Source organism: Neopsephotus bourkii, unplaced genomic scaffold (genome assembly GCF_033783945.1).
Source record: "Neopsephotus bourkii isolate Nb327-2 ecotype Australia unplaced genomic scaffold, CSIRO-AGI_Nbou_v1 NB_1589, whole genome shotgun sequence".
Lineage (NCBI taxonomy): Eukaryota > Metazoa > Chordata > Aves > Psittaciformes > Psittacidae > Neopsephotus > Neopsephotus bourkii.
In genome coordinates this window covers 4007681-4032852 of record NW_026902065.1, presented here as the reverse complement: position 1 = coordinate 4032852, position 25172 = coordinate 4007681, and the positions used below count along the sequence as shown (strand labels likewise).

Here is a 25172-nt window from a genome sequence, read left to right as displayed (position 1 = left end):
TCCCCTTATAAAAACCAAACCAAACCAAACCAAACTCATCAACATAAAGGGATCATATTTCAAAATAAATCTCCTGAATTCTACTTGATTTAATATCTTGAGATCTTTTAATCTCAATTTATTTAACAGTTGAGATTTTAAGCTGCTGAATGCACATATTATGAACTTTTAGAAGTGACATTGCTATGGTTATGAGTTACACAACAACATGATGTCAGCCCTCTGATTGGTGCCATGGTATTTAGCAATGCCACTTGGACAGGAAAGTTCACACACAGAAGCATGTCCAGCAGTTCTAAGAATTTTATATCTTTTGAAGTATTCAATATATTTCTTTATGTGTGGAAGCACTGGCCTTCCAAACTCTTGTTTTTATTTTCCAGCGATCTCAGTGAACTTAGGGTCATTGGATTGCTTGCTTTCTCACTAGCTGCACTGAAACCAAGCAGCCATCAGCTAAATTACTGTAGTTCAAATGTGTCTAAAAAGAATTCAAAGTACTAGTTTAAAAAAACATTATGACTCTGCTTTCAACATAGTATAAGGATGTAATGGCAACTGAAGAGGTAGATGTGATTCAAAGAAAAAGTGGATTTTCTGTACTGACTCAAGAAACAATGGAACTTTTGGATTTTAACTGCCTACATCAGCCACAAACTTGCTGTGATTATAGTTGTTTCAATCAGAAAGCAATCTGCTGCTAGTACAAATTAGGTAATGACATCTTAGTTTTCCAAGACATCTCTCTGTCTCATGAGACTATAGGGAAACAGCAAAATGAAAACTTTACCAAAATATTATCAATCTATACTGGCAATATGGCAATGATAGCTTATCATTTCCTGTGTCTGAAAAGAGTCGAATGAAGTACAGTTAGGATGGACTCAATCAACAGAATCTTAATTTATCTGTTTAGGTCATTCAGAACAGTTTTCTAAGTCAGTATTGCATACAGTATGGTGATGCAGAGTGAAGAAGGCAGGAAAAAAAGCAAACTGAAATATGAAGTGTTTTTTTATTTTGTAGATTATTGTCCATTGCCAACAAAGCTTAGTATGTGAAAAACATTATGTTTTTATAGTGACTGTTGAGAAATGCACTGGTCATCTCTGTTAACACTCACATCATAAATTACTTGAATAAATTCTTGTCTAGTTGGTAGTTTCAACTGACTACCCATGAATTGATAAGCCTAATTTATGTTGTCATTGCCAAAGATAGGAATTTACTTATTCCAGCTGCAGGTTTAGCATGAATCTCTGAGAAGTATCTACATAACCACAGTACTTCATGAACTTGTGAACAGATACAGGTTTTTTCCATACCACCTTTCATGAGTTCCTTCATTAGCTGAAAAGGAAAAGAAATGGTTTATGTTCTTTCTTGTTTTTAACTTTTTAATCTAAAATCAGGTCTCCTGATCAAGAGATTTCAATCACGCAAAATTCTAAATGATCATGCACTGAATTCTATTTATCACCAGCCACTTGGCAACAAAACCAGTTCCTGGTCAGTGCATTGCTGCCGCCCTGCACAGCACCTGCTCTAGAATTTCTGCAGCTCACAAGGATGAGGTAATTTCTGTCACTGCAGTGAAAACAGAGGCTAATGAGTTTTTGGAAAGGTGCTTAGATTTAAACAAAAAGAGGAAGATTACATGGCTTTTGTTTCCAGCTCTCCTGGCAAAAGTGCTTTGTTAGCTCAGGTAGGATAGGGTTTATGCTGAAGCTGCTTTTGAGGAAGCAGCACACTTGCAGCTCCTTGGTTTAAAATCTACATTTACCTTTTTGCTTCAGTTTCCCCTGGGTAAAGAGAAGGTAATACTTCACTGTATCTCTAGGTTAAATTAATTGCCATTTGTATTCTGTGTTGAACATACAAAGTACTAACAGAAATGTTAAAATTTCTGTGCAAAAAAATCCTGGCTATCTCCAGTTGGACATGCAATTACTAAGGCAATAAAACCTTACAAACACTCAGGGAAACAGGTGAATTCTTGCATAAATCTAGGGTACAATGTATTTGTTTTAGCGTTGATATAAAATACTTTTATGATGAACACTCTAGGAGAGTTTACGAATAAAATATTAATTCTTATTTTCTACAATGTTTGGATCTTAGAAATCAATAGGGCATGAGACCATCCATTACATAGTGAAGACAAAATAAATATTTGAATGTTTTTTTCCTTCTCAGAAGAAGTATGCATCCTGCATAACCATGGATACAATTTTCATGTTAAAGACTGTAGTCGTTTACTGATGGACAGTATCATGACGTGAAACTGATTAGCCTGTGACCAAAATTAAGGCTAATATTCTCTGATTCTTAAGACCACAGCTTAGGTCACTAGATGTTTCATTAAGCTTTTCTGTTTGACTTGCAGTACATGTTTTAAAAATGCCTATAATTCATAGATTCCTACATTATGTTTTGTTACACAAACTAATACTTTTTAATAAAATCTGCAGACCTACATTTTATATTATGATGTATTTATTTGGAATTATTGCAATAAATTCAAATGCTGGCAGATGGCCTCATTCCAGTGGAGGGTAGGTCTAAGTCAGAAGTACAGGAAACTCCAAAAGAAGACACCCTAAAGAAGTTTGTGGAATTTTTGATTATATTTTTCTGGTTAGAATACAAAAAAAAACCCAATAAAATGTTCATTGTCTCCAACTTCCTGCAATGGTTATAATTTTTCTCATGTTCAATCTTTATTTGGTATTCTTTGGGAACCATGTTTAGACACTGGCATCTTGCAAATCAGGTTAGTAAAAGGGTAACACTCACAGTACTTACTAACCACTGTTTCAGGATGCCTCCTAGAATATTTATTCAAATTCAGCCTTCATTATTTTTAGCTCACTTGGGAAATTATTAGCTTTCATCTGATGCCTCACATATTTATGCTAGAAATAAGAAGATTTCATACTAAGCGTATTAGTATGTTTAACGTCAGAGAGGAAGCCAAGTCATTATGCCAATTCTTATTTTAAAGAGCTTTTAATAGTGATAGCTTTTTCACAAGCAGTCAATAAGGTCCATAAGCAAAATTTAGACAAGTAGCTAAGGACCCTGACTCATATTTCCAAAGATACTGACTCATATTTCCAAAGATACTGAAGCAACCAAAAACACAGACTTGGACAGGCCTCTGCCTAGGACCACCTCTCATTGATTTCAGTGGAAATTAGATACATGACAGTTTTTGAAAAATCTCTCGAGTGTCCATCTGCCTCTTCAGTGTCTAAAAATTGTTGAAAATCTGCCTCATATGCCTTTACAAGCCTCCAAGGTCTCACTGACTTCTCATAACGCTCATTCTACACTTTGATAATAGATTAACACTTCTAAACTTTTAGTGTTCAGTCTTTCAGATGTAGCCATCTACCTGCCACAAAATCAAGACCGGTTTAGATGCTTCAGCAAACACTAAAGTATGAAGAATTCTTAATTTTTAATAGTTTGTAACATGAATGGTAGATAAACTTTAAAATTACACTACAAACCTTTCAGGTTGGTTTGAATGAATGATAAAATTAAGTTTTTTGGTGTGCATGTACCCTTTTCAAATCAGACATAAGTAGTATCAATTGATTGCTCAAAAGAGCTTCTATTTGCTGTATTTATAATACAGAAGGAAAAATATCAGAAGTTCAGCTGGTAGTTTTAGGAAAAACAGATGACTAGTTAGAAACCAGTGGGAATCCAGTCAAGGGAAAATATTTGTGGTGCAATGACACTTATGGCCAAAAGACCTAGGAAAATCAATGATCAATGTTTTCTTTAGTAAGCATAGAGAATTCCTCAAATTAACTCACACTATCCTCAGTGCACTGAGCCTAAGCCAATTGAAGGTAACAGATAACTGTGAGTGAGTAACCCTGGACTCTTGATTGTGGATTATGAAGTGAAGAAACTCCTGACAGGACTAGCCTGGATTATGAATTCTTTGCTGTCATGTTTTCCCCTTCTTTTTATACTACATATCAGTTTTTCCTAGATAATGTCTCTTTTCTCTGCTATATGAAAATGTAGATATACACTTTTTTATTATATGACATCCTAAAAAAAAAAAGCCAGCAAAAGCACTCCCCCCTACTTCATAATTCGAAGATAATAGTTTTGCATTCAAAATCTGTTGCAGATTATTTGATTCTTGATGGGGTTCAAGCCTGATTTATTAAAAAATTTGCTCTTTTTCACAGATCTGAGCTTCACCTGTTTCATCTCAGGGTATAAATTTCTATTTAAAAAGAGCAGTGGACAATAAAAATATCACCACTTATGAATTCTGCTCATTTTGTTAGTCTTCATTTTAGTGATAACAGGAAATAATTGTCTTTTATTGCACCAAATCCCCCTGCTTTCAAAAACTAATGTAAGATGACTATGTAGCAAAAATTATGGTCGTTGGTTTAACACTACTAGAGATACAGTTGCGGAATTTCATTCCATCGTTTGCAGAAAGAATGCTAAGTGTTCAATTCTACAAAATATATCTTCCTGGGTTTTTTTTAATGGCCATATTATCTTGACTATTCCACTTCTTTAAATTATTGTACCTTGGGATAGTTATATTTTATCTACTGAATCTAATTCCTGAAATAGAGTTGGAACTCTACAAGTGCATGAAAATCAAGCATGTATCTCATAGAGGATCATGACTTTTAAATGCAGAAGTCAATCATAACTGTGAATTGAGAGAATGTTGTGGCAACATTACCTTCATTTCTACCCTATTACCCTCAAGCCAGAGCAACTGGGCATGGCACAATGAGCAATATTAAGGGTAGCCTGCAATAAACTAAATTGAATATATGTTTTTTCATAGAGAATAAAAATAATCCTTTCTGGGTTTTTTCGTGCTGTACTCTGCTTCAAAGCAATACTTACTGAAAAAGGTTTATCAAGATCTGAACAACCAAAAGTACAGTTCCTACCCTCCATAGCTGGTTTGGAAATTTTAACTACTGCACTGCTGTTCCCTGCAAAGGGGTCACTTTAGAGAAGATTTGTAGTGTGGTTGTCTTTGAAATGGCTCTGTACTGTTTCTATATTGCCTTGGATGAAGGGTTGACTTTGTTCTCTTGATTCAACTTGTTGAACAGATAACAGTTCAGGCAGGTTTTGCCTTCTGTCGTATTTCTGCTTTTATAGATGAGCTTGTTAGATCATCAGCTAATTTCTAAATCTTCAAATTGCCTGAGTATTTCAAAACTGTATGCCATTTATATCAATGAGTCTTTAATTGTACTTGAGCATCATTCTGTGTTCTTTCTCCATGGTGGTGCTTCATGCACAGTACTCTAACCGAGAAAATGCTTCTTTAATGACATATTTAGAGGTCACTCTAGGTTTTAAATATTATTGTTATTTCAATTTCTTAAAAAGACCCCTGCTGGACTACATATATCCATAGGAATAGAAATGAGTCCATGTGAACAGCAGTGTGAAAAAATGCTTCATTATTTGCTCATGGATAAGGGTACCTTGTCTAATTAGCCAGTAATAAAACATGAAGGAGTGTTACTTATTGTGGCATGTAAGAGTATATTCTATCTATCTATCTATCTATCTATCTATCTATCTAACTATCGATCATATAAAAAAAAAAAAATTTCCTCCTACTTTTACTGAGTGCTTTCTCCAACAGGATTCACACTTGGTCAGACTAAGGCCTCCGAGTTTGTAAAGGCCAAAGGAGCAGCTCTAACTGGTTTTACTACATAAGGCATGCTCTGTGTCTTTGCTTGACTGTATCATACGATAGGAGCTAAAAGAAGCTTGGATTTACTTTGACCTGAAATGTACTCTGCAAAAGTGCATGCTTATCTCCACACTGAAGTTCACTGTATGGTTTTGAATAGATTCATCCCTTCAAAATTTAAGCTCTTAATGAAGTTTCCCTTACTCAGTTGACTTAACTAACTTACGAGTACAATTACTGTAGCTTCCTGGCTTAGTTTAGTGGAGAAGAATATCCTACTAGATATTTAGTACTTAATGAGAGCTGTGAAAGTTTCTTACTCCTCTCACTCACTGTAGTAAGCTTGAGTAGGCTCCTAACTCAGATACCTCATTTAAACGCACCAAAGTAAAAGGAATTACTCTGAACCAGAATCTCCTTGTGTATATTAGGTCATATGTGGGTAAATGAAAATAATGTTTGTCACAGACTGTCTGTCTAGAAAAAAATGAATTTAAAAGACTTCTGTCTGAAAGAGGTGAAAGGAACCTTACAGTTAACAATATAGAATATAAATGAGAGCTTTTTAATGCATCTATCCTTCTCTATATGACTTGTGAAGGGATAACAACATTGCCTATTCTTTTCACACCTCTATGCCTCTATCCTCCCTTGAAAAAAACCCAGAAAACATCAGTAAGAAATATTTTGATATTACTGAATTCCAAAATATAAGTAGGGTCATAATGCAAATTATTACAGTAATACCTTTGTTTTTATTCAATGCCCACTGTTTTACAGTAAAATGCCTGAAACAATTACAAAAACAGAAGTGTTCTAAAGGCAAATATGTATGGTTTTGCATTTAATCTTAGCTATATATTTCAGGAATAAACATGGCTTTTATTCAGGACATGTATTTGCCAATAATACATCTGATTAAACTAGGAAAATTAGACATACTATCAGTAGCTTGCTCCCAAATTACACAAGAAGAAATTAGATACATTTTCAGTAGCTTGCTCTCAAATCTCTTCACTCTATGAGTCACTGCATTCTTCCTGCCAAACTAAATATGTCTGTGAAGGGCTGGAAACTTTAATGGAAAGAAACATAAAACTTGAAATACGTAGGAAAAACTATTTTTTTTTCATGGAAGACCTGTTGACTACTAATTCAGGTATTCAGGGGATGTAGAAACAAATTATTACATCTTACTTGTCTACAGAAGCCTCAAGGTAGGAAATGTATTTAGATTAAACCTGCTGTGTTAACCTAAAATAGATGTCCTTACTAGCTTACAGGTAACCTAATCAATTAAAACTTGCAAAAAGAAGTTGTAAAAATTTCAGTATAACAGTAGAAGCTCTTATCCAGTCATTTTGATGGGGCTGAACTAAAAGAAACATTCAGTATTGTTAATGTAAGTCTGAAAAAAAAAATAGAAATATTACAGAATCACTGAATCAGCTAGGTTGGAAAAGACCTTTAAGATCATCAAGCTCAACCATTCCCCCAGCACTGCCAACCCCACCACTAAACCATGTCATTAAGGGCCTTGTCTACATGGTTTCTGAGTACTTCCAGGAACGGTGATTCCACCACTTCCCTGAGCAGCCTGTTCCAATGCCAGATCACCCTCTCGATGAAGAAATTAATATCCAGTCTAAACCTTCCCTGGCACAGCTTGAAGCTGTTACCTCTTGTTCTATCACTTGTTGCTTGGGAGAATAGATTAGCCACCTTCTTGCACTATAAATTCAATAAATCCCTCTATTGTAAATTGGATTTGTTCTACATACTTTTGATGGCTGTGTTGTACTAATTAGGAATGTACTGATCTTTTCAAATCCTCAATAATGACATGTTCTCTACCATTTTCTCCACAACACTTACACTTTCTCTAGCTTTGCATAAGCAATACATTTGCAAATAATCTTTAGAACTTGTGAAATGCAGAGTGTGTGTGCATAATTTAAGCTTTTATCCATTGCCTCAGTAGGATGCGGCTGTTAATTAATATACCTTTGAAGTCAGAACAATTTTCAGTAGTGTTTACTTTCCTTAGAAGTTGCTGTTTATAGGAGCTGGGGGTGTTACCTAAGTGCTTTCTTGTTTGAAGATAGAAATACTTAATAAGTATTGCTAGAATGTTTATTTTAGAAAGAAAACAGTTTGTTCACTGAACTGGTCTGAGACAACCCCTTCCTTTTTCTGCGTACTCAGCCTTGTGGAAATTTCTGCCCAACACACAAAGACAAAAACATTATAAACAAATAGTTCTGTATCAAAAATAATAATACAATTTCAGGTTTGGGTGTAAGCCATAATTTCCTAATGGAAGTGTTTCAACAAGACACTCTATTCCTTCTTCCACTCTGTTATGAGCACATAGGGAAGCAGAAGGGTTTGATCTCTGAAGACATTCTCTTACTCTAGAACAATCATGTTATATAGATGGGAAAACTGCGATCACAGTTGAATTTCTAAGTGAGATGAGAAATATATGAATATGCTGTAGACTTAGGAAAAAAAACCAAAAAACCCAAACAAACCATGAACCCTAAATTGTTTCCTTGATAAAAGGAAGCTATTCCAGTTTTCACTAGCAAACAGTTTAACATTAGGTAAATAAATAACTTCCACTCTTTCTTGTAAGATTAAGAACACTGAAAACATTAAACTTGACTGCACATGGGATTCAAACAGAAAATACAGCAAGTATTTCAGATTTGCTTTCCAAACCAGTGTATGAGGAATTTACATTGGAAAGGCAATCAGGAATTTAACCTAAAAGTTTCTTAGATAAAACTGACAAGAAAAGCACACCTATGTAATTTGTTTAATACTTAAAGAAGTCTGAAACTTTGACTTTGCTTGCTTTAATAAAGTAAGAAAATCAATTTATCTCATTATTCTGAAAGTTATGTGTTAAACAGTGCCTAAGGTACAGCCTTTTGGTTGAAATCGGCATTTAGTATTTAACAGGATTAAATTTTAAAGCTTACTTACAGTGACAATACAAAATTTTCTATAATTTGGAGTGACTATCTGGTCAGTATACAGTGTGCCTCTCCAAAGGCTATGGGTTTGTTAAAATTCTTGTTCTCACAACCTCATTCACCGATGTAAACATGAAATATGCCTGTCATTACTGAAATATTAGACCCAGTACTTGGGTATGTCTTGCATAGTGATTTTGCATTAAATGTACCACAAAGAAAGTATGAAGAAATGGCTTTTTCTTTGTTCTGACATGGAAGTTCCTGTGGTTATTACCAGAGATAAATTTAGCATAAATTCTTCAATAAGTATACATTTGTGGTATTTCTTTTGTCTTGATTTCTAGACTGAGAAATTACTTAACTGTTGGTTACCCCTTTCATCCATTGTCATATATTTTAACAAGTAAGCTTGTATCATAGGGAAATATTGACATTTGGGTATGGTTTAATAAACAAGTTCAGATCTTTTTTTTTTTTAGCAGAATTCTGAAATGGAAATGGCTCTAAGTTTCTGATTTTCAGTGATGTGAGAAGGTTTGAAACATGCATAAGAACTAAAGTGCTGAATAATCTCTAGAGAAATGGCTGTATGAACTTCTTTCTTTGAATGAGCACTTTGTATAGATTGCCCTAGATGCTCAAGTAGTTAAGGCAAAAGTTTTTAATTAAGAGACTGTGGATTCTGCTAAAATGAGTAATTTGCTTTACAACTCTTTCTGCTGTTGATCAAATGCATTATTAATAGCAGAACAAATGAAGAGGTCCATATGCAAAGGTTTTGGCCAGTTGCATAAAGCCTATGCCAGAATTGAAGTCAGGGTTTTTCTTGGTATTTAAGATTCAGTGGAAAAGTAAGAGGGGCAGCTATGCCAAGAATTAATGCTGATCTTGCCAAGTGCTTCTCTGAGTGACTTTATCCAATATGAGACTAAACAATGTATTAAATACACATATAGCAGTTAGGGAATCAAATGTCAAATAACAGCTTTCTGCTATTTGCAACCAAATTTGAAATTTGGTCTAGTGCATAAATAAAGGCAAACACCATTAAAGAGCATTTTCATCTCTAACATCTAACAGTTAATAGGGACGCATTCAAATTAAACTTATGGAGAAACTGTACTTATTTTGTTTTGGTAGTAGCCACTTTTTGCAGAGATGTTCCTTGCTGAAATTCTGATCAATGATTTATTTCCAATCACCTCATTAAAATGACCATTACTACTACAGTCGGTCTTAATGAAAAGGTTGAAAAATCATTAAATCCTTGGTGACCTGAGAACTAGCTGTAGAGGAGTCCTGTTTGCAGTCTAAATTTAGTGTGTTTTAGAGCTAAATCCTCCCAGACCCAGTGTGACCCATAGAGAAAGAAAGCAGAATATCTCCCTCTATTATTACAGAGCTAACTTAAGAAGATTAAACTTACTAAACTAAGGTTAGTCTTTATGAAAATTCCGTAGCCTTATTTAATGGGTAAAAAAGGACAAAATTCATTGAAAGACTGGCTTATTTTAAGAACTTCCTCAATGATTACCACCAGTGGCAAAAAAGCACACACCAAACTTAGGTATCGTTTATTTATCTATACAGTGACACCATTCCAGAAGCCAGAGCTGTTCTTTTTCTTACAGAGGTACAACTGCCTATAGTTCTGGTTTCCTGAGCACTGACGCTGCAGGCTTGGCTAAAGCACATTTTAGCTCATTTCTAGGTTAGCTTTCTTGTAAGAAGAATCTGGAGGTAAAGGAATACACTCAAATCTTCAGTGAATACAGGATTTGGACATGAATGGGGCATGTAGCCAGACCAAGGAACTTAAAAACACTGTAAGATCTTGCTATGTGAACATAGCCAAGATGACCAGCATTTGTTTGCAGAGATTTGTAAGATTGTCACTGACACCACAGGCTGTGTGTGTCCATGGCAGTTTTTCAGCTTGCCACTCCTGGGCTTGTAACATTAACAATCCTTTCAATCAGGGACCCAGCAAGATAATGACTCATGGCTCCTACAGGTATGGAGTAGTTAAAGAACCTAGTGTCATGCTATCTCTTGTAATTATGTTGATAGGTTTGACAGACCTAGAAACTTTAATAGCGTCTTAAAAGCAGACTTCCTGAAGTAAACAAGAAGCTATTAAAGGGAAATGGAAGAAACAAGCTGTAATTTCCTAGCACTATGTCATTTATTTCATGCTTTGAAAGGCATGAAATTCTCCATATATATCTTAGTTCTACAAAGCAATGAGACTTGATGACAGTTCTGAATACCAAAAGTTACGTTCACTGTCTTATCCTAATTTTCTGATGATGTATGTGTTTGCTTTTTTTTGGGGCGGTTGTTTGGTTGGTTGGTTTGTTTTGTTATTTTTATTGTTTTTTTGAGTAATCTACAAACTAAAATTCCTGTAATAAGACAAGACTACCTCTTGGCTATCACTTCCGTAAGTTTCCTGTAACTTGCACTTTTAGGTTTTCTAACATTCTCTGTCCTCAGCATTGTTTTGTAATAGCAATGGCATGGTAGAGCTTTCTAGACATTCAAATTCAAATGAGCATAGCAGACATCTCACTATGCTCCATGACTGTTGAATCCAGAGGTTTTGAGACCAGAGAAGCATTTATTGAGAAGAGTTGTGTAGCCACTTGTGTAGCTCTGGTCAGACTCTGTTGGCTTCTCCTAACAGGAGCTAACACACAGGAACCTGAGTGGCACAAATTTTGCTAGAGAGATGTTACTGGATAAAAGATGGCAACACCCTGCTCTTCAATGGTGAATCATGTGGGAGAAAAAGCTGTCCAACAAATAGCCAGTGTTGGCTGTGGTTTCATGTGACTAAAGGAAAAAGCAGATGCTCCATTTTGGGATTTCTACAATGTTCTCCCCTAAAAAACTTGGAGAAATGCTCCTTGCCAGTCTACCTCATGAAGAAAGCAAGCGGTAGGAACCACATTTGACTTCCTCTTGAAGTCAATACTTCTATTTCTGTGTGGTAAGCAGCTGGGACGTCTCTTCAGAAGCTGTAAAGAATATCCTTTTATACCTAGGAACTTGGGCAGAGTAGACTATAGAAAGGAATTTTTTTTCTTCCAGTCCTAGCCATAGACATAGCCTTGTGGTTGTGGAGTACAGAGTTCCAAAAGAAAGTAACTCAATTATTTCTATATTCATTTCCACCCACAACTCCCAAGGAATAGTCAAAAGCTTTGACCTTGAATCTGAACCAGGATTTCCACCTCAGCCGAAAGGTATTCTTTATATTTGTAGTCTCTAGTGAAATACAGACTGATGGAAGAAAAACCTTCCCTCAAAGCTATTTCCTGTGCAAGTTAAAGGCAAGCATTACTATTCATTACATTTTGTATAAAGGAACCAGACTATGAGAATACAAAGCTTAAGATACAATTTAAACTGACATCCTCTTCACAATGAAAGAAAAAATTTCAGTGTTTTTTTACTTCTGGAAATTATGTGGGATTCTTAAAGTCCCAAGAAAGGAGCAACATTTTTAACTTCCAACAATATGCTACATTCTGTAATGCATTTAATATGAGGATCTCAAGTTGTTTTACCAATGTTACTGGACTTACTTTTCTACAGTTCTGTATTTTAAAATAATGCTATCAAATAAGACGGAAAGGCTAAGAAGATTAAATTGCTGCCTCATGAATCAGAATAGTCATGTAGAGGACACACATTTCTTAACATCCAAGGGCCACATATCAACTTCATAAAATTGATGTTGAATATTTCAGTTGTAACCTGTTGATTACAGTCAAGTAATCAACAGTGAAAGACTTTCCCAACACATGGTGGTCATTCATTAGTAAAACTTTCCACGGTCTTCCATACAAAACAAGCTAGACCCTTATGGTGTCAACAGTTACACTATTTCATGTGAAAACTCTGAATGTAAGAAAACAATAAAGTAAACTAGAGAGAAATTCTTTGCTGACAGCAGATAAAACTCAAGATTTCAAGGCTAAAGATCTTCAAAATTTCAGAAACCTACCCTGGTATTTTAAAGTAAAGGTGATTTGGCTTAGGGAATATAGAGATTTGAAACAGATCATGCAAACTTAGAATAACTGACATGACTGAAAAAGGAGTTATTGCTGATTACTAGCATTTCACGTGTCCTCTTACCTTGAGGAACACAAAGAGTACACGTAAGTCTGATTGCTTGGCAGTAAAAACCATTCTTGTAAGCAAGCGTGATAGTTTTCTGAACAAGCAGCAAACATTTTGCCAGGAGAAGCATGACTGGGAAAATGCCTTTGGACACATTCACTGTAAAAACCAATTGTTGTGGTGTTCTAAGGATGAAGTATATTGTCTCATTGTTTTCTGGTGCAGAAACAGGAGGGAGAGATGAAAGTCTTCCTTTACATTTCTTCCAGCTACACAGAGAAAGTGTTTGTATGACTCAAATAGCCCTTAAGTGTAACTCAGCTACTGATAAACGTAAGGGATTTGGGTGTTTAAATGAACACATAAAGAGTTGGTAGAAAAAAATAAATTCCTTTATGAGGGTTTTCACTATTTTCAATGTTATGTTTAGCACCAGAATGCTAAGTTAAACACAACCTAAACTAGATGCTCATGAATGATAGCTAAATTGTTAAATACAGAAGAATTCTTCAGTGAATCATTTTGCATATATAAAAAGTAGGCTGCCAATTTCAAAGATAAACTTTAATAAAAAGTGCCAAGAAGACAGTGGAAATGTCTGCAGCTTGCATGTTGAGAAAATCAGTATTTTCTGTAAATTAAAGGTGTGAGAATCTGGATTTATATTTTTATCTCAAGCAAGGAGAAAAATATCAAAAGCAAATACCCTATTAATAGAAATTAATAAAATGGGGTGGGTAAGATCAGAAAAACAAACATAATAGCTTAGAAGGCAGGAAGTATTAGGATAAAATGAGGATTACATAAAAAAAAGGAAAATAAAATAGCTAGACCTTAGAAAGAATATAGAAATAAACAAACAACCCCCCCCCAAAAAAAACAAACCACCAAACAAAAAACCTTCAGTCAATTTCTTGTCTTTATAGCCTAAACCCCCCATATTTCCTTTTCTTAGTTATATTCTTGTTTAGAGCAGCAACTGGGGCCCAGAAGGAGAAGTAACTTCAGACAAGAACTTCATACAAGCACATAATATAATTAGGAGCAAACACTAGCTTCAGAGGCTCTAAAAGCACAAATTTTTACATGTTTTGAATAAACATATTAAGGAATGAATACAGAATTAATACATTCCTAGCTAAAAGTTCCATTAATTTTATGTTATTTGAGTGGCAAATAGGTGAAAATTAGAAATATATTTCTGTTATTTAAAAGGTGTGTAGTTCTCAATCTTGACAGCACTTGCAACATGCTAAGATAAAGGAGTTACTTTTCTAAATACTTCAGCTTTGCACAATCTAAAACACAGCAAAGGAAAATTATCATGCTGTTCAAACTTTAGGTCTTTCTCCACAAAGTAATTTGGGTACTAATATATCCACACTGTTGAAGACTTAATTTTATCTATTGACTGTGCTGGTGTTAGTTTTTATTATCTCACCATGCATGAGTTTCCCTTCACCTGGATTTAACCGGTCACTGAAGATTTTGGCATCTCCAAGATAGAGGATACTAGTCAAACTTGGAGCTTGGTCTGATCATTTCTAAGCTTGCAGAGCAGCTGCAAACTCCAGTGTATTACATGGCAAAGTTAGCAGTTGAATGAAAGAAAGGGTTGACTTACTGAAGTAAAACCCTCTGTCTCCACACACAAACTGAAGAGCATCAACTAGCTCAGCACCACAGAGTGTTTCTGGGCCAGCAGCAGCAGAACTGGTTAAGGTAAGCAAACACAGGCCAAGGTAGAAGAAATGGATGTAGGACACAGTGTGCATCTTCACCTGCCAAGGAAGCAAAAGCAGTGTCAGAATTTCCCAACAGAGCCTTAAAGAGAATGCTTGCTGCAGCCTTGTGAGTTCAGAATGCATATGTACTGTAATTTGTTAGACAATAAACACAGTATCGGGAAATGCTTCACCATAATTTTGCAACTGTCCACATATTCTAGTCTGTGTATTTTGTAAGCAGATTATTTCCTCTGGTGAATATTCCTGGTTCACATTCACACACAGTTAGAGAACCTTGTAATAACTATGATTTATGGTTGCTCCTGCAACAGGAGGGGATGGAAGAGAGCAATAGACAGGCAAAGGGAAGCCCAGAATTATGAGTGAGGAAGACTAAGCAACATTGAATTATTTTGTCTCAGACCAGATAGGCTAAGAGAGAATATGACAGTTGCTTGCCAATGTACTGTGGAAGATGGAGGTGGCGTATGACAGAGAAAAGCTATTTAAATTAAAGAGCGAGCACTGGCACGAGAATAAATGGTTATAAACAGTGTGGAAGGAAATTTGGCCCAGTACAAAAAGGGTTCATGATTAGTTCTCCATGGTTCTCCAGCCACCTTAAAAATGAAAATATCAGAGAAAAGCAAAAGTTTCAAGGTAGACTTTGCCAAAGTTACAGAAGAGTTGATGTGGGATCTTCCATAGTAGGAGACCACATTCTAAAATTCTCACAATCCTCTGTTACTAGCAAATTAACATTTGGAAGCATTCAGGAAATTAAGAGAAGCACTAGTTGGAATGATTGTATCTTTACTTGATGGAAGCAGCTATACTTTCACTGACCTCCATTATATCCTCTTAGGTTTGGGTATGAGGTATACACAGACGTGATAAATCTTTCCTTATTTACATTTGGTTACAAACTATCTTTTTCCCGGCCTTTTGATTAAAGAAAGGCCAGTCCTCAATGAGTGTAAATTTGCACTGTTCCTTTTATATCAGTTTATATCCACAAAAGGTCATACCTAACATGTCAAAGAGAACATTATTTTTTTTTTAAGTCCAGGAAAAGCTAATTATATTTTGTAACAGGAGAGTGAAGAATGTGCTTAATGCATGTTCTAAACTGATTTAGATGACTTGCCAAAAATGCTAGTTTTGAAAGGTGCAAATTTTATTTACTTTCAAGGTTAACCCTAGTAGTGCAGTCGGGTAAGAAGTTACAAATTTTTCTTGCACACACAGTTAACCTTGACTTAAAAGTGCTTTGTATTAGCAGACTAGTGTAATGTAATTGGAGTAAAATGATTAATCTTCCCTAAAGTTTATTTCAGGGTTTAAGGGACCATTTAATTATATATTTTTTTACTGAACTTTTGAAAAACCGATAAAATAGTCTGCTCATATAGGATCTGATCCAGTGGGGTATTGAGCCATCTCTAGTTAACAATTTTTAAGAATTCTTATTTTCTTGGCAAAGGATCTTAATACTTTGCTGGATGAGTCCCCTATTTCAATGTAAGTCAAAGCTGAATAACAGACAAATCTATAAATAAGAGTTTATCCCACTTTTTTTCCCTGATATTTCCACTGTGACAATAATGAACAAATCTAGATCCCATGATGTAGCATAAAAAGAAAGAATAATTATTTTCCCATTCACAAGAGTCTTTAGCCAACTTTACCATCTACAAACCAACAAGGTTTAATGCATGGACATGACTTCAATGGCAGATGGAGGAAGATTGGGCTACAAATGAATGACAGTGACTCAAGACATTGTTTCCTGTAACGATTCTGTATCTTAACAGCATCAATGTCTTTTTACCCTTGCCATATTTTTGAATTTCTAAGGTAAATGTAATGCACCTGCACTTTAAGATGGTTCCTGGTTCTGAGGAGGTAGAGCAGAAAGCTGTTCAGCACACGCCTCAGAAGGCTGGAAGACATTACAAATACAAGAACATTATGTATTTAACACTTTGTTCTTGTATAACATTTGGGCCAGAAATGAACATAAATCTTAGATATTTAACAATTTTGTATTTTTCAAGACTTTTCAGCTGGCTTGCATTTTCAGATAAATATCAGCACTGAGCTACAACAAAACACATTATCTACTGTTTTTCCTTTAGTGGAAGCCAAAAAGGCTGCACAGTATAAACCACAGAGAATTTCTAACTTTATCTCCAAATTTAACAACAGTCAAGAACTTTCAAGCAAGTAAAAACTTTGGGGAAAAGAAAATAGACTCACATGTTTCTAGGGTTCAATCAATTAGTTGTTAAATTGAGTGCTGTTTCATCAAAACTAAATCCAGAACATAGTTTAAACCTTTACTTCATCATTTTAATTAAACATAACATTAGTCGATTCAATATGTTCGTGATAAAATCAAAGTTCCCATTTATGTCTGAGGGGAATATTCTTAAGAAAATACGAAGTTGTAATCCAATTTTGCTTCAGGTTCTTTACAAACAGGCAGGGTGCTTGCAATGTCCCAGATTTGACTAGAAAGTTGAGAGCTTAAAAGAAAACGCTTTGGCATGTGGGTGGGGTTTATAGAAGCATCTAATTACATTTGGAAATTGAATACAGGTTCAGGATGAGCCTAGTTAAGCACTTCTTTCAGTTGCATAGAATGACTGACCATATTTTCACAGCTGGAATTTCCTCTTTTTTTAGTAAAATAACCAGCTTTTGCTGCATTCCACTTTTAATAGTCCAGAAGAGTGGCACCACAGAGGAATGTCTTATACGAATACTCCACATCTCTTTTATTTCTTAATTGTCCTATATAAGTCCTCTTTGGCTAACAAACTATCAGTTGGCACAAGCTGTGCACAAGAATTCTTCACATCCTTGGTCATTTTAATAACATATAAGAACATCCACAATAATTATAAATATCTCGAAGGGGGAACATTTTTATGGATAGCATATACTATAGGTAAAAAAACAAGAGTTACATGCAAAATTACATTTTGCTATATAGAGGTTGGACCTGTTAACCAAACCATAGTAGAAGTGTGTAATTAGTATGTAATAACAGTATTCATTAGTTATTATTATACAAATAGAGCATAGATACACTTTAGAATGGATCAAGATCTAAATACTGCTAACTTTGATTAAAGTATCTGGGCTACTTCCTAACCTAAATCAATATGTTCTATTGATTCCAAGGAAGCTTGGCAGGATGTACCAGCTGAGGAGCTAGCACATTACTTTTATGTCTCTTAGTGCCTTCCACAGTACTTAAAAAACTCCATCTTTCAAGTATGCTGGAAAGGGTGCCCATTTATACATTAAGAGAATGGTTTCACCCATAGCAATTACAGACCTGGTGTTTTGAATCACATTAAGGAATGAGCTGTGTTTTAAGTATAAGGCACTCAAAAAAAATGAAAAATTAGGCCCTAAACAATTAAAACAGGAGAATTCTGTCAGCTGCATAAGTGTCCTTGCAAAATATTAAAGAAAAAAGTTCTTGAAAGGTATAAATTTGCTGATAATGGAAAGTTGAAATAGGGCCAATTGACAGAAACAGAGGTCAGTGCACCTACTGAAGCCAAATTCACTTAAAGACAGCTTATATTAATGTGTAGAAATTACAGGGTCATAACATAAAACTTCACATGCAAACTTTCCTGAAACAGCCCTCCCTAGAAGGGAAAACTTGGAGATGAACATGTAGGGCAATTTCCATTTTCTTTATGTACAATTGCTTAAGCTATACAAATATGCAAGGTCAGCAAGAGTCGCAGCTGGTTTCTAATGTAGAAAACAAACTGAACTTCACATTTACTTTTCATTTATGAAAGCAAAAAGCAAGTAAATGCTACAGTGCTGCCAGAAAATTGCTGCAGTGACAACATCCCTTAAAAGTTTCCTTGTGAAAGCCTGAACATTTTATCTATCATTATGTATAACAAAACTGCAGAAACTTAACATGTGAATAATACCTTTTTCTATAAAACCCTGCACCTGCAGAAAATAGCTAAAAGTTCTTATTTTCAGAAGCATTAATTAACAGTATAGACAATGATGTAATTGACCTCTTAATAATGACATAACTGAAATATTGCAAAGTTGTCTCAATAGAAGTGAAAATCAAGACATGTATCTGCAATAGTTTACCCTTACAGTTATCTATGTAATTGCAACTATTACATACAGCCATTTTCCAGATCACATAAAATTGCATGTTCAGCAATTTATAAATAATTCTCAGTTCTAACATAATGTTATTGAAAAGTGCACAATACTCTTCAAACCAGAAGCAGACAACACACAGTAAAATAACACTAAAAAATTATTTGAAATAGTAATAAAGATTTACCTTCAAGAAATCACACAAGCAGCACTTAACTAATTGTGTTGAAAGACTGTTGATTTTTTCCATTGCTTCTTAAAAGTGCAAAGTCTGGAAATGAATTTGTTAGCAGTAATGATGAGAAAAAAGAAATCCAGAGAGATGTGAGATGTTGAGAGCAATGTCACATTTCAATATTGAGGACTTTATTCCATTGCGCAGGCTCTATCTGCTCTGATTTTAGCAGTGACAGTGAGATTTAGCAAACAGAAGAGGGATTTAGAGAAAATCCTCACATTTATCTACATTACACAGACACTGTAGACAGGAAACAGCTGGGGGAGCATTTGCCTTCTCTCTCTCTCCCTCTTCTGGCAAAGTTACCGAGTAAGGACTTTTTTGGGCATGGTGACAAATAACATCATACCTTTGCATTTTAAAACTAGAGCACAGAAGCATATTTTTTTCCCTTTAAAAGAATGTGAATTAGTGACTGAGGGGTTAGCAGACAGAAAAAAAGCTTGTGCTGCCATGAAAAATAAGTAAATGTATTCTGGTGAAGTATCAAATAGCTATGTTTGCATTTGTATTTACGTGTGTGTGTGTCTGCATTTTAAGTAAGTAAAAGCTTATATATGTATGGGCATTGTTTTTATATATGCATACCTTTGTATACATGTACTCATTTTCTTTATGCACAGACGCACAGGTATTTTATTTATATAGTATAGAAAGGCAGTTGGTTATATACTTTTTTCTTAACACATCTTTACATTATTAAACTTGGCAAGCTTATATGCTGACTAACAATTAAAACCTCCAACTCTCAGTGCTATTAACCCTAAAATAGCAGTTTGTAATTTACTAAAAATAACAGAATTGTTGAGCACTACTTGTAAATAGGGAAAAATAGCTTTGTGATCTTTTAACAACCACACAGAAGACATATTATTTCCTAGGATTTACAGTGCTATGAACACAGTACCACAAGTAGCCCAGTTCGGGGGGCTTCCACGACATTTATGGTAAATGTGCTGTTGTATTTATAAAGTGATTTTCTCCCTTTTTAGTAGTAATCTGCATAATTACTCTTGATAACAATTAAAATTACACTGGGAAAGAGAGAATTCAACTTTGTTACTTCTGCAATACCTAACTTTTGCCTTTTTATTTTTTCCTCAATTATGAGTATATTATAAATAACACCAGCTGGCCAGCAACATGCTCTCACGGGTTATGATGTCATTCAAATCCCTCAACTGTGTTAGTGGCTTGCAATGTGCTCCAAGCCAGCTGTTTTTCTATTTATAATGTATGCTTGCATTTCAATAGTTGGCTATTAAGAATAAAGTTGTGATGCTGTTTTATAGATATAATTTGTACTTGTTATCCTTTGGTTTTGGAAGATGGCATTTAAAAGTAGGGGAACAAACAAGACTGTAGCTCCACAGACCAAATACCTGTCACAAACTGTGCATGCTTTCCATAAGAGCTGTTTCAGAACATTGCATTTTGTCCCTGTCCCCTACCACACGAGCGTTGCATGCTGAGGTTCTAGCTGTACTTTATTATTGAAAATAACAATTGAGATCATGTTGGCCCAGGTCCCTTCTCAGTTTTCAGATCCACCTTGAACTATATGGTGCTTGCCAGGCAGAAAGGACACATTTAGTTTTTTGTATCCTCTATGAATGGCTAATACTCTGCTCTGTGTAGTTTTAAATGCTGTACATTTAGATAAGCTGATTAATCTTTGAAAGGGATTTCTTCTAATGTAGCATAATAGCAGAATCATGGGGGCTTTGAGGCGGGTTTGTTTAGTTCAGATAATACCTGTATTTCAAGACCTCTAATACACCTTTCTACTGTAGGTACTGTATTTTAATATTCTGATCAGTTTTATTCTTCCCTCTGTATTTCAGAGGCCACTGAATAGTGGAACCATTCTACACATAGCTTGACATAGCTTGCTGCAGCTTGTCACACATGTATCCCTTATTTCACCAGCCTAATAGAAGAATGTGGGAAGTCAAATTATCAAAGATCTGATATTCTTTATTTTTTACTTTCCCAGTAGTACAGATGGGTGCACATACTTTTTCTTCCTAAATAACAGAAGGAATCCACTCATTCATCGCTTCCCCTCTGCCTGAGCTTCAAACCCTCATTTCACTCCTCACTGCTTGATTTCTCCCAGGTTTCCCCAGGCCTGTCTTGATCATGAGAGCAGCATGCAGTAGAAGATGCAAACTTTAGTGTTCAGGCTATCTAGCCAGAGAATTATGGTGTCTCTACACAACTGCTAATAATTTTTCTTTCCATGGATTATTTCCATTCTGAACACCTATCCTTATTCCACCTGACCAGCCTAAGTGATGCATTTCACTTCCTTCTTTTAGTTCTTGTTTTAAAGGGGTATTGTGAAAAAGGCATGAAAACAAAAGAGATTCAATGAAGGTTTTTTTGTAGTAATTTATAGACTGTTAGTGCAGTGCTTTTCCTCACTAATAAGTCCACTTTTTTCTAGAGTTCCTCAGGACATATTGACCTCGGAATCACTGCTTTCCTAAAATACAGCTTCTATTCTGGTGATAATATTCTAGTCAGTATAACAGTCTGTTAAATAATGGAGATTTTTTCATTTCTCCTTTGTTAAATGTAATAGCTCTTACTTTATGAAACATTTAGAATAAAGTAATGTATGATAACTACTTTATGATTGAGTGCTTATGCCATTACATGCATTCTCTTGAACAAAATGCACCTGTAAACTACAGAGTATATGGTAGCCATCAAAATAGTCACAAAAGATGTCAGGTCAGAAAAAAATATTAGAATGTATATAATAATTCAACATTAAAAGGCAATAGCCTATATATCTTTGTTTGGCTTCTTAAGTATAACCTGCGGTGATACGATATCCACAAAGATATATGAAATGTGTGAGATAGATAGTAAGATATTTAGGAATTTATGTGTTCTGATACTCATCTTTTGCACTGTAATACTCCTATGAGTTCACTAACACCATAATGATGTATAGCTCATGCATCATTTTTTTCTGGGGAGTACTCCACTTTATAGAAGACAGTAGCAAAACTGCAAGTAATCAATTATCCTAATTAATATATTATCTCTCCTTAAAACCTTTCTTAAAAGGTAGGAATGTTGCCACAATGGCTAACAACTGTTATGCCATCCTCTTGCATTCTTCTGGATCACTTTAGCTACATGCAGTTATTTGTTACCTGTACCTGTTGATTATTTTTCTTACACTGGGATTATAAATTATCTGGAACCAAGATAGAACCACTATAATATATATCACTTGAGAGGGTTATAGGGCTGACAGCAAGGTGGCAGGCAGGATGGAAGGACACAATAATCACAGTGGCTGCTAAGCAGCTGTTTTTCATTATATGAAAGAAGCAGAGGCAAGATTTTCTATTACCATGGTGTCTTTTTAAGGACATTCATCCTGCACAGGGCATACACAGATGCAGGAAGATCCATGCAGTGTGAAGAGATGATTGAGTTATATTGAATGCATAAATAATGTGTACCCTGTGCTTTCCACCCCCCACCAAAAAGCAGAAGAGCCTTTTGAAGGTTTGATGGCTTACCAGTTTTCCTTTAGCTTACTGCCTGGTCACTGAATTCAGTTCACTGGGCAAATGGGAAGTGTATTTTTTCTGTCCCTTTTTTTTTTCCTTTTGAGATTTCAGTTATGATATAAGACATTATTAATTTGAATAAATCTAGGCAACTGGTGTTACTTTTAGTGCTGCAGAATATTCTTCATGCCCCCAGCTTCCACTACAGAGTGATACTTATTTCCCATAAGTCTCTGTGTCCTAGCTGCTGACCTCATATAGATATCTTGCATACTTTAGGGCATCTCAAATGGCCTTCAGCACCTGCAGGTAACTGAACCCCACCATAAGGCCTTCTTTTGGCATGCTGATCTGGGATTCTTGTAAGTGCAGACTTTGGCCTGAGTATTACCTTTGGCTTCTTCATAAATAGAGATACTCTGTCTTCTGCCATTTACTATTTTTGTGATCCATTTGTGAAGAAGTTTTAAAGTGGAGAACATGACAATTTCCATTGAATTTCGGCATGGTCTGAGTGTATATTTTCTGTATTCTCTTTTGCATAGCCCAGCTTAAGGTGTTTTGGTTTGGAGCTGTCTCTTTTTATTTGTTTCATAAATCATCTTGCTTACTTTTGGATAAGGCAAAATGTTATTTACAATGTTAGTATTATTTCCTGAAACACACAAATGATCGTTTAGCTCTTATGGTCTCTAGTGAATTATTTGTTAAATATTGTATGTTTACTATTGGAGAAGATTGGCTTCCTTTTCTAGGAAACAACTTTGGAGAAAAGGGCGAAAGTGCGTATTTTATTAATATGGAATGTTGTGCTGAAGTTAGTGATAAGTCAAGTATACAGTGGAAAATTCCTTTCATCAAGTTAAAACTTAGGAAATCAAGAAATAAGTAATTTTACTAATTCAAGTTAACGAACTGTTTAAAAACAAAACCAAACATCTTTTCTTATGGTGGCCTAAGTAGCATGAAAAACAAGTAAAAAAATTGATGGGTTGGGTGGGGGCATGCAATTTGAGCTGTCATTATGCTGCCAGTATTGAAGAGACACCAAAGAGAACACAGAGCCCTGAAAAGCAGTTTCTCACTTCAGCAAAAAGGGGAAAGTGCAAGTTTCCTGATTAAATGAGGATCAAGTAAATCAAAACCTTTTGTATTTGCTGATAAGAAAAATGAGTGTTTAAACAACAGGATGGATGCACGAGAACCTCAGTGCTGAACTACTGCTTATAGGTAGTAGTGTTAGAAACAATTGGTGTTAATAACAGGTCAGAATTAATCTATGGACTTGTAAACTGAATGTACTCAGTACTTTCATTGTGTGGAGTAGGAATAGTAGCTTTGCTCACAAAAAGGCAAGGACCTTATTGCTTGCAACTCAGATACAGAGAAAGTGTGTTGTTAGAATGCTGTGATGAATGTAATGAAGTACTATATAATTTTAATTTATGGTAGAAGTTTAAGTAGCCACCAGCTTGAAAATCCTTGTGTTTGTATGCTTTCTTCCACTTTTAGGAAGTTTTAGAAACAATTGTTGCAAAAAATAATATAAAACCAAATAATGATCATATTTTCCTACTCAAACAAAATATGCATCAACTACTGGATGCATTTTTTCATTATTTAAATACTTACAATTTAAAATATATTATGCAGATGACTTAATTATTAGTAAGTGGCATGAGATGATGTGTAATTATAACTTAAAAATATATATTAAATATGAAAAGTAGTATTAAAAAAGACCTAAAAAGCTCAAACACAATGTGTTTCAACATTTTTGAAAGCATTTCTTTAGTTTTTTAATTTCAGTTTTGTGGAAAATTTTGAAATAGTTTGTTCTGATTCAGAATAATCAGAATACCAGAATTTTCCATTAAACTGGAAATTCCCAGTTTCAGCTGTCTGTAGTCTTGCTCTTCCTTTCCCAATGTTAAGAACTGAATAGATCATCTTTGTTCCCAAAAGTTCGTTTCTTCTTCACTCCTAAAAGAAGCAAAAAGCCAGAATTAACAAAGAAAGAAAATTAGGAAATGTAACAGCATAAGCTCTATGCTTGCTGCACAGAAAAAAGGCAAAACAAGTAGGAATTGTGGCAGGCTGGGCTTTACATATGTATGCATAGCTTCCTGGTAGGTGAAGGGTGGTGATTTCCACGAGTCACTTAAATGTCTCTATCACAGGAAGAAAAATTCATGGCTTTACATGTTCCCTTTTATTTCTTAAAATATTACCTTCTTGTTTAGATGAAATGTAGAGATATATTCATTTTTTTCCTGAGTCGTCTCTGGGTTTTACTAGATATGTTTAATGGTGTTTAATGGTATTGTGCTTTTTCTCTAAATTAGACAAATGATTGCTAATGCATATGTTTGGCTGTTTTTTGTTTGTTTATTTGCTGACTCAGAAGGAACAATAGGACGAACTGAATCCTGTCAATTTTATCACAAACAGGTTGCATATTTCCATACAAAGCAAACAGTGTGAGCTCATGGCAAAAATGCCTATTTATTTTGTCTTGGCCTAAAGAGTTTTTGTATGAGTTACAGTAAGGAATACTTTCTGAAGTCTGTACTTATAAACAAACACTATTTGGAGATGACATTAAGATGTCTCCAAACCGAAAGAACATCTGCTTAGTCCATTTTTAATTTCTTTAATTTACAATTAATCTGGCTTCTATTG

At 35.0% G+C, this 25172-nt stretch overlaps 1 protein-coding gene across 1 annotated transcript in view; it reads right to left on the bottom strand.

The window, feature by feature from the left end:
* IGF1 (insulin like growth factor 1) overlaps window positions 1-19222 on the bottom strand; it is a 50263-nt gene extending 31041 nt beyond the window's left edge. The window contains exons 1-2 of the mRNA XM_061371893.1: window positions 18904-19222; window positions 14456-14612 (exon numbers count right to left, since the gene is read on the bottom strand). Coding sequence (XP_061227877.1) covers window positions 14456-14612; window positions 18904-18966 — 220 coding nt within the window. The 5' untranslated portion in view covers window positions 18967-19222. The remainder of the gene's footprint in view (window positions 1-14455; window positions 14613-18903) is intronic.
* Between the last annotated feature and the right edge of the window lie 5950 nt (window positions 19223-25172).